This window comes from Poecilia latipinna, unplaced genomic scaffold (assembly GCF_001443285.1).
Source record: "Poecilia latipinna isolate Pla-1442-1.1 unplaced genomic scaffold, P_latipinna-1.0 Scaffold586, whole genome shotgun sequence".
In the NCBI taxonomy this organism is placed as follows: Eukaryota; Metazoa; Chordata; class Actinopteri; order Cyprinodontiformes; family Poeciliidae; genus Poecilia; species Poecilia latipinna.
Genome location: NW_015113202.1, coordinates 223903 through 236683, shown reverse-complemented (window position 1 = coordinate 236683; position 12781 = coordinate 223903). Strand labels below are relative to the sequence as shown.

Genomic DNA, 12781 nt, shown 5'->3' with positions numbered 1-12781 from the left:
TACAAATGAAAGCTTAATATTACCAACAAAAGCAAAAAATAAAATAAAAAATTAAGAGCATATTTTTAATATTTTTTTTTAATAAAAAATAAAGTTTTGTCTGAACGGTTATTTAAAAGTTGTGATATGACGTCAACAGTCGGAGCAGTCAGCAATGAGTCAGCGTGCGACGGCAAGCGCGTGCGACGTGCCTCAACGTCATGTGATTTCTCTGTTTGCTAACATCATGTAAACAGAAACGGGGGAAGTGGTGCAAATATCCATTTACTCTCGTCCAATAATGAGTTTTTGCTAAATATGTTTTAGAAGATTAATTTATTTTTTACTTTCACCGTTCTTCGTCTTTATATTTTTAAACACAAGCAGCGGAAGACGTGAAGCAGCTGTGTGTTCGTACCAATCTTTGCGCTGAAGGTAAGACTCTCCGGTTTAGCTTGTTGTTATGACAACGTATTAAAATAAGCGTAGAATTGTAAAGTCACGTACTGCTAGAAACAAATGCGATCAACAGGATGTAAATTATACGACATCTAAACTTTTATTCAATAGTTTATCTACATATATTACATGTCTCTCAGATGAACGCGCTGGTGGCTCTGTGTCATTTCTGTGAGCTGCATGGCCCCCGAACACTGTTCTGCACCGAGGCGCTACACCCACCATCCCCAGACCCTTCGTCTCAGATGGGGACTCCCTTGCCAGGAGACAGGGATGGTGATCGAGAGGGTGAAGGTCTGACTATGAGGGCCAATAGCTCAGCAACACAGAGAGGAGAGATGTGTGAGGTGAGTGGACTGAAAGCCTGTTGTTTTGAGAATGAAGTTCTGTAGTCTGTTTCAAAGTTACTTATTGCCACCTTTTCTCTCCTCACAGGGTTGTCGATCTCTACCTGCATCTCATCCTGGCTTTGTGAGCATCGACGATGAAACAGGCATTCGCTTCTTGAGCCATCAGCATCCTAGGCAGTCCCAGCTTTTCAGTGTGGTCAGACAGGCCTGTGTACGCAGTCTCAGCTGTGAGGTAAATTAACAACACTCCACAAAGACTTTAAAGTAGAAGTTATCTTGCAAAACATATTCAGAAAAAGTGCTGAAAGAAGCTGGCCTTCTTTCAGCCAGCTGACCAGTATTATGCAGCAAGAAGTGGGGAAGGGGCAGTGCTGAGTTACTTATACTCCATGGCGCTGTAGAAAACTCTGGTCGCTCCAGCACTTCCTGAGACATCTAATTAAAAACACTTTAAAATGTAGGACTGACATGACAACATAACTTCTTCAAACTTTCATATATCTTGACACCATTAACTGCCCCACAGCTAATCTGAACAGGGCAAATGTGATATACTGCTAGATATTAGACTTTTAATCATGATACTTAATTTGATTCTCTGTTTTCTTTATTTTTTAAACAGTCTCATTTTAAATTTGTTTGGGCTTGTTTTTGTCCTTTGTTTTCAGGTGTGTCCTGGCCGTGAGGGGCCCATTTTTTTTGGCGATGAGCAGCATGGGTTTGTGTTCTCACACACCTTCTTTATCAAAGACAGCCTGGCCCGGGGTTTTCAGCGATGGTACAGTATAGTTTTGGTGGCCATGGACAGGATCTACCTTATCAACTCCTGGCCTTTCCTGCTACGTCACCTCAAGCTCACGATACATAGTCTGCAAAGTACAGCTTTAAAGGTAGGTGAATGCTGTATGCTTTTAGTATTATTTTTTTAAAGACAGTGAGCATTGTTGACTCAGGTTTTTATTTTTTTATTTTTATCTTGAGGATGAGGATAAGTCATCCTCATTCTGCTCACATATATTTCTCTTTTCCCCATCAGGTGTTTGACACTGAGCAAGGAGGTTGTCCCCAAAGAGCTCTGAGGATGAACAACGTATTTTCCCCAGCAGTTTTTCCACACCAGAGGAGTGGGAATGCGGCTCGATCGCTAACCTCACTGACCCAGCACCCCAACCTCTGGGCTAGTCTGCACTGCTCTTTTAGCTGGTGAGTTGAAAAACTTCGCCTCACTGCGACAGACAGTTTCCTTTTGTCATGCTGATCTGTGTTTTCCGTTGTTTTTCCAGGTTGCTGAAAGCTAGCGGCAGTCGTCTAACAGAGAAGCTTCTTGAGGGGGCCCCCACTGAAGACACACTGGTTCTTATAGAGAGACAAACAGGTACAACATTTCCTCTCAACCAAGCACGTTTTCTTTTAGCCTTTCTGCAGCACAAATATTTGTTACATTCACCTTTATCACGAAGAAAAAAATGTGATATAAGCTATTGCATAATGTGGTAAGGCATTGTTCTCTTAACGATAGGTGCTCTCAGTCAGTGCCACATGTTTACTCAGTCTTAGTTGGTTTCCCTATTTCTAGTCTGAAAACAGTCCTGATAAAATCTGACTCACTGGATCGCTCAGAACGCCGTCTCTGCAGCCAGAAAACCATGACGACACTCAGATAACTTGTCCTCTCTCAACAGAGCTTGCCCTATTCTGGTCAAGATTTACTAAGTGGTAAAAAGATTTACAGAAAAGTCTCTGAGTCCAGTGCAGCTTTTAGACCAACTGTCTTAATAGTCAATTCTATGCAATTCAGGATCACAAATGGACAAATGCACAGTGAGAGACAATCTGCTAAAGGCTGCAAAGATTTGAGACTGGGGCTAAGATCCACCGTCCAGCAAGATAAGAACCCCAAGCGAACATCCAAAGCTGCAGTAAAATGGTTCATAATATATTTTTATCTATTAGAATGGCCTAAATCTAGATTTCAGTCTCTAGATGTGCTGAGTTGCTATAGAAGTAGCCTAAAAGGTGGTTTTGCAAAGCAATAATTCGGGGGGCTGAATAAAACTGCTCAACATGCTTTTGAGATCTTTATTTATAAAAAACATTTGAAAATTATTTATCATTTTGGTGCTCTATGATCTTTTAAAATGTACTTTGTGGTTCTAGTAACATAATAATATCAGCTGGTTATTACTGTAGTTTCCTTCAAAAGCGTGATAGGTGGCACTCCTGTAATTACCACATCATGACTCTCTGAGTTATTTGTAACTCTGGCAGATATGTTTATAAATACCTGAATTTGACTTTCTGTTATTGGAGAGCAATGTTTCAGACTGCTGACCAGCAGTATGCAGCAACGAGAATGGAGTGCTGTTTTACTGAAGGAAACTGGAGTCATTCCTGAACTTTCTCTAGCATCTCAAATTAGGAAGTTAGCAGTCACTAGGTTGTAAACAGTATACAGACAACTTACTTTGTTTGGATTCAAGCTTTGGTAGAGTGGAAAAAATATCAAACCAAACTACCAACCAAACATTGTAATGTTTTCTTTTCAGTTCAGAGCAGGAGTCACCGCCAGGCCCTTCACAATAGAAACATTTTAATTAAGTCCAGTCATACAGACTGATTTAGATATAATAAATACCTTCCTGCTCGACCCTAGACAACAGTGTCAGGTTCAGTTTATTACAGCAACCTTAAGAAACGGGCTTATTTAAGGCAGTGTTTCCCAACCCTGGTCCTCAAGGCCCACTGTCCTACATGTCTTAGAGGTTTCCCTGCTTTAAAGTGCCCAAATTCAACTGATTGCAGTTCAGCAAACGCCTGTTAATCAGTCATTGATTGAAATCAGCTGGACTGATGCAAGGAAATACTGAAACCATACAGGGCAGTGTGCCTTGAGGACCAGGGTTGGGAAACACTGATTTAAGGAAAACTTTGGTTCGTGCTCATTGAAGGTACAAATAAAAGTGGCTTTCAAGCTAGAAATATAACATATAGAGGTAAACACAGACTGATCATTGTGCTGTATGTCAGTTAAATAACACTTTGTGCTCCAAAACTTTGATGAACTTGAAATGTCCGTGAATACAATGTTACTGTTTGTGTAGAATCAGCATTCAGGTACAACCTGCCAAAACACAAAGTCATATCAGATGTTGAAAGTGGGGAAAAAAAAGAAATTTATTTCTGCATCATGTTTGCATTTTACTGGCTTTTCCGTCCTGCTGCTTCATGGAACACGTGTCTGCACAACCTCAGTCTATTTTAATAAATCTCTGGACCGTAAATGACTCCAATCCCCAAATTCAGCAAAGTTTTATATTGACTTGAGCAATGCTTTCTGAAGATTTGCACACAGAGTTTCTGTGCTGAACCAGTCCCACCCGCCCCCAACCAGCCCACATGTTTACCCCTGAGCCCTGCACTTCTCTGGAAGCTGTTTGTAGACCCAATCATATTGCTGTTCTGTTTCCTATTAAATCAATACATTTTCATCTTTTTCTTTCTTTCTGTATTTATTTGTTTGGGATTTGGTAATGTTAGATAAATTCAGTAGTTGTCCTCATCCCAACTCTTTTCAAAGAAGAATATACTTCCCTCACTATGATCCAATCCTAGAAAAATCCTCAAAAATTAAGAAAAAAAAGGACAATGGTGGGATTGTTACTGTCAGAGCAATTAGTTCATTAAATGACAAAAGTGATCCTAACTCAAACAGGCCTGCCATCGCTTTACAGATCAAAGCATCCACTGAACTCCTTCCTGGCCACAGATAACAAAACTATTAATTTATTGTTTCTTTTTTATCTTTGCACATAAAATTGCATCACTTACAATGACTTAAAGACTTGAGTGGGGATAAAAGAGAGCTTTTAGGATTCTTGTCCTGGATTTTAACCAGCGGGTTTGAGTTTCTGTTTGCTATGTGTCAGCATTCCTTAATCCCCTCAGAACTGAGCTGTTCAGTAAATACTGAATAACTCTGTCAGTTTCATGATTGCTTTTTTGGGTGGAGGGTTGTTGCAGTAACAGGTTGAAAAAAAAAAAAACAAGAGGCCCTATTTATTCCTGTCTCAAAAAACGTTAAGCCTCTGGGGAGCAGGAAGAATTTTCCTTCATAACATGATTCACCGCAGAGAAGTAAGTTATCACTCCTTAGTCTTACAGTAACTGCCAGTTTTTTTGATGAACTGCTCTTTTTATTACACGAATTTAAGTAACGCTGTTCCTGGTCCTGTCCAAATGCAGAAAAAAAAATCTGCTTTTTACCCTTCAGTTTGGAATGTGCTTGATAGCTTAGTCTGGTAATTTGGAATCAATTTTAGTAAATGCTGTGTTAAAAAGAGTATAAAGAGGAGTGCTGTGGTGGTGCAGGGGCAAAGCACAACCCACATATTGAGGCCTAGGTCCTCATGGCGGTGGTCACAGGTTCAATTCCCAGCCTGGTGACATTTGCCGCATGTCTTCCCTCTCTTCCTGTCAAGCTACTTTCAAATAAAGGCCACTAGAGCCAACAAAACCTTAAAAAAAAGAGTATAAAGAGAACTGAAAATGTTTGTTTTATGTGTTTTTTTTAAAAGATACAAATCTAAATTTATGTATATCTAGATAGCATTTATTAGTTCGAATTTAACCTACAGCATTTTAATTTTTGTGTTTCTGGCTGAGAACCTTCAGATTAAAGGAGTCTCATTCAAAAATAGCAAAGCACAATTAATCAGCCAGAGATCTAAATCTGATTTCCCCTTGATTGGCTTCGAAGCAGAAAACCTATTTTCTCCTATTTATTAAATGCATCAAAAGTAAGAATTTCTACTTTTTCCAGTCTAGAAATGCATCAACAGCATGTACACTGATACCTTTTTTTAGTTAATAAAAAAACTGATGAAGGTACGACACTCGCTTTGAAGTGCACAGATCTCCTGTGCTACTAAAAGACCTGCAGCCCATATATTTATCTCTGTTATCGTCCTTAGAAAATAAATTGCAGTGGACAGGTCAGTAAAAAAGATCGGCATCAACCTGGAAATTCTGGTCAGTTTATTTGACCGGTGGTTCGTATTCTGAGTCTGTTTTTGTTCAGATGTCAAACAAAGCAGTGGAAAAACTATTTGATGCCAAATTGGAAGTCAACCTCTGCATTGTACATTTATTTAAAAAAATTCAAGCAATGAAGGCATATGTTTTGTGCTAAATAAATCTTATTCAATTTAAGTCTGAAACTCAAAAAATGTGTTCAAATACAAAATTTTCAATGTGTATTTGAAAAATGTGTACTAGTTTATTCAAAACCTGGTTTGAATAAACTAAAACCTAGTTTGCTCAAAATAGGTTTTAGTTTGAATAAATCCCAGATTCAAACTAACAGCAAAGATTCCCTTGATGGGATTCAAAATATAAAAATGTGGAAACCAGTGTGTTCCTAGCAAAGCAAACAAACATCTGTAGCTAGTCATTTTAATATTTTATTTATGCACATGAAAAAAAACCTTAGGACTGAATGAAGGCCAACTTCTGCAATCATATCATAGCAAGAACTTTAATATTGACTTGTGAAAAGCAAATATCTTTATCAAAAGCAAATATGTTGACAGATTTTCATCCACAGTAAAGTCTATTTATTTTTATTTAAATATGTGACCTGTCATTTAATGGAAGTTTCCTCATGACGGTGAGAAAGCCTTTGTGAGATATGTAAATCTGTTGATCGATAGATGTATCTTGACCACAGGTAGGTTTTGTTGCCATCCATATAGAAAGAGATGGAAAGCCCCCTGAATGACGGAAAGTCCCTCACGGTATTGTGGTCTTAAAGATATGAGTAAAAGTTGCGTGGGTACAACACAAAAAACAAACACTGTAGCACACAGTGTCACAGTGCTCTTAAACTGCACCGTCGGTTCGGCCGATGATTAAAAGTAATTAGGAAACTTTTTGGTGAACAGTGAGGAGGCAAAATAAGAGGAGTCATGCAGAGACGCATCCCAACCTGTCCACTTGTCCTTTGCAATAATTTCCTGTGAAAATTCCCCAAGTTATTTTAGTTATTAGCTTGTCAAGTTTTCTTTATGTCATTGTTTGTCTTCCAAAGAACAAGAAGAAGAAATGAGTTGCTGGGAAGGAGCAGAAGGAGGCGGGTCAGAGTCACAGTTACTCCAACCCGACAGCAAACTGGGTCTGCTGTGTGAAGCTTCAAAATCAGACGATGTAGTCGGTCCAAAATTTAAATCACTGAGACACTTGAGACAGGTAAACATATCTAAAGGAAACATAATTCTGCTGTGCATAATCACTGAACACTGAGATTGTATGGCTGGAAATGAAAGTTATAGAGAAACTTTTTGTTCAATAATATATAAAAGATGTTTGTTTGTCGTGGACTACACTCTGTCTGTGAGCTGCTGTTTGTGTTTTTGTCTGCAGGTCCTCGGGGCGAATGACTTTCGACAGCTATCATGGCATGTGCTCATGGGAAATCAGGTCATATGGAGAAGTGCAGACCCCGGACTCATCCAGTCAGCATTTACTGTGCTAAAGGTAACTCAGCTAGCAAGCCTTACCTTAAAATAGAGTCCAATAAAATGCCTCTTTTATTGCATACCTGGAATTTAAGTGAATTCAAATAAGAGGATATTGAGTAAACTGTCATTAGCATCACTGCTAGCTTTACCAACTGTACATTTCAACACCACAGAGAATAGAGATCATTACATTAATCTCTGAGATTTTCCAGCAGGCTCTTTGCACGTTGGGAATCTGTGAAGTTGAGCAAGAAACTTTTAGATCTCCACATTTATAAACCCATCATCTTCCATTACACTCAAAGCTTGAAAGCTCCAAAGGATGAAATAATGTCGCCGTACTTAGGGCTGCATAGCATTCGGAGAGCTTGTGAAATGTGATCACTTTAATGGATGCCATGATGCAATATGACTTCAGATGAATAATTGAAAAGCTTTTGTGCCTTTCTGTTTTGGCATCAGCTAATGAGAAGCCTGTCCAGCTGCTGTTAATACCAAATAAAATTCATTATTTCCATTTAAACAATAAGATTTTATTGAAAAAGTTGATTCCGGCTGATGCCTTTTGTATAAATAAATTATAAATTAAATAATAAATTATAAATTAAAAGATAAATTACTTTTTATTTCTGTGTTAACCACCATAGCATCTTTTTACCTCCTAAAACTTGTGCTCCATTAAATGACAACTTTCTCTAAATAAAGTGATAGAGAGACTGTATGCATGATACTTAAATAATTAGTTAACACTTATTGCAATCCAGTCGGTTCTTGGCTATGTCTACAGTCCACACTTTGTTGTTGAAATATCTGTAAATTTGTTATATTTGGTGCATCCCTCGCTTCAAGATGCTCAGACTTCCTGTTATCAGCTGAAAACCTTGCTCTCTCTCGCTCTCTTGCAGCCTGAATGAGCTATTGACATGAATTTGTTTTTTTACATCATTGTGTTTCTTGTTGCTTCATTTTTTTTAACTCACTGATGCTAAAAATGACCAACTTTGAGTTTGCTTCACGTCGTAACAACATTTTCAGCAAAGACTGATGTGGTCAGCGACTCGGTGGCGCCTTGATGGGTGACGATGGGTTCACTGATCTGAAGTAGACAGGATGTCACTGGTCCAGTTCTGATCACCAGTTGGTTTCTTTGTGCATCACTTCTTTCTGATCCAACACAGCTTACCCTGTGAATCTTTGTGCTCCTGTTAGTCGTTGCTGCCAGTGGGCTGCGTGCGCTCCGTCCCATACAGCGCTCAGTACGAAGAGGCCTACAAATGCAACTTCCTGGGTCTCAGCCCAGACGTTCCTATCCCGGCCCACGTCAGCTCCTCGGGTACAAAACGACCCCCTGATCTCAAAGTTGCCTGCAGGCCACGTTGGGATGAATGTGTGACATCTGCTCTATTTGTCATGCAGAGTTTTCAGTGCTGGTGGACGTCACGTTGAAGGCCTGTCAGGGTCCAGCTGCAGGCGAAGATGAAATCTCCGCACTTTATCAGTTCACCATCAGCAGCGCCAACACACAGCCGACAGACAGAGGTGAGGCTGCGCACCGTAAGCAGGTAGAGGTCAGAATATCTGATTTTTCTGTTTTTATTGAGCGTCTCGTTTAGATTTGTTTGCTTGTAGAACGGACAAAACGCAGCACTTTTATTAATAAAAGTGTTTGATAATATTATGACTGTCTATACAACCATATTCTATAAATATGTAAAAGTAAATTTATTTCAGTATCTACATTCGCTAAGTGAAACACATTATAGTCGTTAATTACACACAGACTGATGAATTTCTGTTTGTAGCTACTGAAAACACGTTTATCATCTGCGTAAAAGTTTTAATTTGGCAAATGAACCTCATCAGAATGCTTTTCTAATTTACTAAAATTAAAAATTAAAGTAAATTCTCCTTTACAGAGGTTAAAAACCTCTATTTTTTAAATATGACTGTATTTAAAGAAAAGAGGTTAGAAATATACTGTTCTGAGATCTGGGAGGTAAATAGTATTCATTACCATTTAATAAAGTCCTGATATGCAGAAAACAACTTAACTTGATCCTTATATTTCTGCAAGATAAATAACAGAATCCTGCATAGATTGAAACAATACTTTTTTGTGTGTAACCTGGTAGCTATTAGGCATTGTGTTTGGAAGAAAGATTAGATTTTAGTTTTGGTTTTCAGCAGTCAAGGCCAGTCAAGCACAACATTTTATTGTTCTTATGTGCTGCATTTCTACTAGAGAGTGTAAAATCTTAATACTAGATATAAAACAATACAGACAATTGTAACATGGGAAAAATAACTTAAAACATGAATTAATCTGTCTGTGAAACTAGCACTTTTTCACAGATATTAGAAAATAATAGAAAATATGGTGTACCTTTCACTTGAGCCTTAAAATGAATTGTAATACTGCATTTTGGACTCTAATCGGTGTGATACGTGAGGCTACTCATTAGTTGTGATTTAAGCCAGAGCAGCGGTTGTTGTGCAAGTTATGAAACTGTTCAGAGCATAAATAAACTTCAAGGATCTGGCTCCACCTCAAAGAGTAATTATCTGGTCACTGACTCTCCCCAGACTTCTCAGCTTGAATTCAGAATAGTTCTGTAAGCAAGTTGTTCAGACGGCACACATCAGAGGCAAACCTGGGTAATCTGGTTTGTTGTGAAACTAAGATTTATTGAACCTTTACTGTTTCTTTTTCCAGGTCCAACATTGCTGAACAAACTGGAGGTGGCCCTGTCTAACGAGAACTTGTCTGTGGCTGTTGTGTCTCACTGCCTGCTGTGCCTGAAGGAGGAGTGGATGAAGTGAGCAAAACAACAACACTTTTGGCACAAACCCAACATCTAACCAAGTATTTTTGGTCCAGTTTCTAGTACAATATCTTAGTATACTTGAAATAAGACAGAATAAGCTTACAAGTAACTTTTCAGCAAGTTTTAAGTCGATAATTCCTTAATATTGATGAAAAAGTACTAGATCCACTGCCATATTATTTCAGTTTTCACCAATTTTAAGAAACCATTTACTTAAAACAAGCTCAGTAGTAAGTTAGTTACAGTATAAACTCGATTAAAAACAGGAAGATTTTCTGTTTTTGCAGTGTGAGGTCAACAAGATTTCAGTGTTCTCACCGCAGGTTTTCACTCTTTCAGCAAAGTCAAAGTGCTGTTTAAATTCTCCAAAGTGGACGGCCGGGGCAGGGAGGACACCCAGAAGGTTCTGGCCCTTCTGGGCGCCACGGGGCCCGGAGAGGAAGACAACGTCAGGCTGTTAAAGTACTGGATGACTGGACTGAGCAAAACTTACAAGAGTCATTTAATGACAGCTGTGCGAGGAGGGGAGAGGAGCCCCAGCCAGTGATAAAAAGAGGAGGAGGAGGAGGGACGTGGTGAAGAAAAGAAAAGCGACAGCAGTAATATCTAAAGCTAAACGAAGCAAGACTGAGTCTTTTCATGGGTAGTTTTGTTAACTGTATGGATTCAGTGTTGAATGAAGGAGCACTGTGAATGGATGACAGAAATGATTTTCCTCATCCATTATTGTCTTTTTAAGTAATGAGAAATCTATTGTGTACTCGCCTCAGATGATTATCCTGCTCAGATTAATACATGGAGTAATTTTGGATAAAGCATTGGTGGGGGCTGGGGGTTTGTTAAAGGGAATTCTTCTATAGGACCTTCCATCATGTGAAGTTTAACTTATTACTAAAAGTTTTTCCACTTTGTTTATTAATACAGATGCGTCCTAAAGAAATAAACTCACTCTGAAGCACTTTATTCCCAAATTGGCTCCATCTGGTGGTGAAGTGGGGAAGTAAAAGGAGTGAAAGTGCAGAAGGAGTGTTTCTCCTCCAGCTCCCACTCACTTGTTTGACTGGCCATCAGCCAGCAAGTCTCAAGTGGTGTAAGACAAGACTTTTAAGGTTTTCTGCAGCTCAAAGTTGTACAAAATGGTTGCATAACAAGTTCTCGCACTAGGACTACGGCATCTGCACATTTTTGGCCCCTTAACGAGCCAGTCCCACACTGATCCTCTGTGCTTTTTCTGTTGTTTTTTTTGTGTGTGTGTGTGTGTGTAAATCCAAAGCGTCTCTTGCTTTGCTGAGGTCCACAGACTTCGGTCAATAAAATCCGGCAACATACGGGTCTGTTTAAACCGGGTAGATTTTTCGTTTTTCCATTGGGTTTTACTTGACCTGAAACTATGTGATGATTGTGCAACCAGGGTTCCTGCACAGTCTGAAAGACTATGGATCCCGGTCTGGATAAGTGTGGAAAAAAACACAAGAGAAAAAGATTTGGGTTGCCAGACTTAATTTCCTGTCCTGCTGTCAAAATGTTGTGTTCATCCACCCATCCACTTACCAATCCTTTTATTGACCATAAACCCACAGTCATGTTTTCTGTTAATATCTCAATATTAGCCAAAAGGGAACCAGGAAGTCTTGGATTTTGACACGTGTAGAAACCCTGTGCAATGAAACAAGTTTGGGCTCATGCTCCGCTCCAAGATGAAATTTAAAAATACTGGATTGACCGGCACGATGCAGCGTGTTGACTAACTCTTCTGGTGTTATGCTTCTCCTCTCATAACTCAAATCTGGATTTGATTTGGTCCCCGACTCTCTGCTAGATCCAAAAAAACATTATTTCCAAATTGCTTGCATATTTTCTCAACATGCAAGTGATGCATGAAGCAGGAAGACGGCACAATGGCTGAATATTTATAACTGTCATTGTAGCGCATTGTAAAGGTCGAGAGGTTTCCACTTGATGAGGCCTCTGGGAGTTTTGGACTGGGGCTTTTTTCTGTGTACGGCGGGTTTTGCTGCTGCTCTGTAGTTTCCATTCCCCCTCAGCAGAGCAAGCGGTCCACTTTCCTTTGACCTTCAGTCGGAAAGAAGATAAAGAGACACAACTTGTTTCCTCCTTCCTTTCAGTAGTAATTAACCTCCTTCATGACACGTCGCTGAAATCCGAAGCAACAGGATGCTGCAGACGACCTGAGGCCTCGCATCAACACGTTACAGACAAGATGTTGACAGCTGTTCACAGTCCTGGACTTCAGTGACCCATGAGGCGCATCTGTGAAGCCATTTTTAATGGCGTTGACTGTGAAGAGCTGCTCCACATAGAATGACTTGCATGTTCTGGCAGTGGGGTGTTGCAATCTTGCTCGCCAGATTGACAAGGAATGTGATTCTTTGTTTATTTAAAGCAGAAACAAAAGCAGCCCATGTGACGATTAATCAGGATGATACTGAATCTGAGGGGAGAAAGACAAGCAGATCTGCAGGCGAAGAGGTGCGGGGGAGACTCCAAATGAGAAACATACGCTCCAACTGCATGACTAAGCCTCCTCAGCCCCTGTTTGGAAGGGGGGGAAGGGGATGAGGGTGTCAGGGAATGTGGGGAGCTGGGGGGGGGGGGCGGGGGGCGGGGCCAGCAAATGGGGGGGAAAAAGGGG

At 39.8% G+C, this 12781-nt stretch overlaps 1 protein-coding gene across 1 annotated transcript; it reads left to right on the top strand.

Annotated features, from left to right (window-relative positions):
• The first annotated feature begins 183 nt into the window (after window positions 1–183).
• flcn (folliculin) lies at window positions 184–11470 on the top strand. Its single transcript, XM_015042354.1, has 12 exons — window positions 184–414; window positions 579–785; window positions 874–1020; window positions 1457–1678; window positions 1825–1991; window positions 2072–2163; window positions 6874–7031; window positions 7206–7319; window positions 8513–8636; window positions 8720–8842; window positions 10017–10119; window positions 10468–11470. Exons 2-12 carry the CDS (start codon window positions 579–581, stop codon window positions 10673–10675), a joined length of 1665 nt encoding a protein of 554 aa, XP_014897840.1. The 5' UTR covers window positions 184–414; the 3' UTR covers window positions 10676–11470.
• The last annotated feature ends 1311 nt before the right edge of the window (window positions 11471–12781 follow it).

Coding starts and splice junctions, on each gene's coding strand:
- flcn (XM_015042354.1), top strand. CDS start 579: ATGAACGCGCTGGTGGCTCTGTGTCATTTCTGTGAGCTGCATGGCCCC. Junction 786..873: donor AGAGAGGAGAGATGTGTGAG/GTGAGTGGACTG, acceptor CTCTCCTCACAG/GGTTGTCGATCTCTACCTGC. Junction 8,637..8,719: donor GGCCCACGTCAGCTCCTCGG/GTACAAAACGAC, acceptor TTTGTCATGCAG/AGTTTTCAGTGCTGGTGGAC.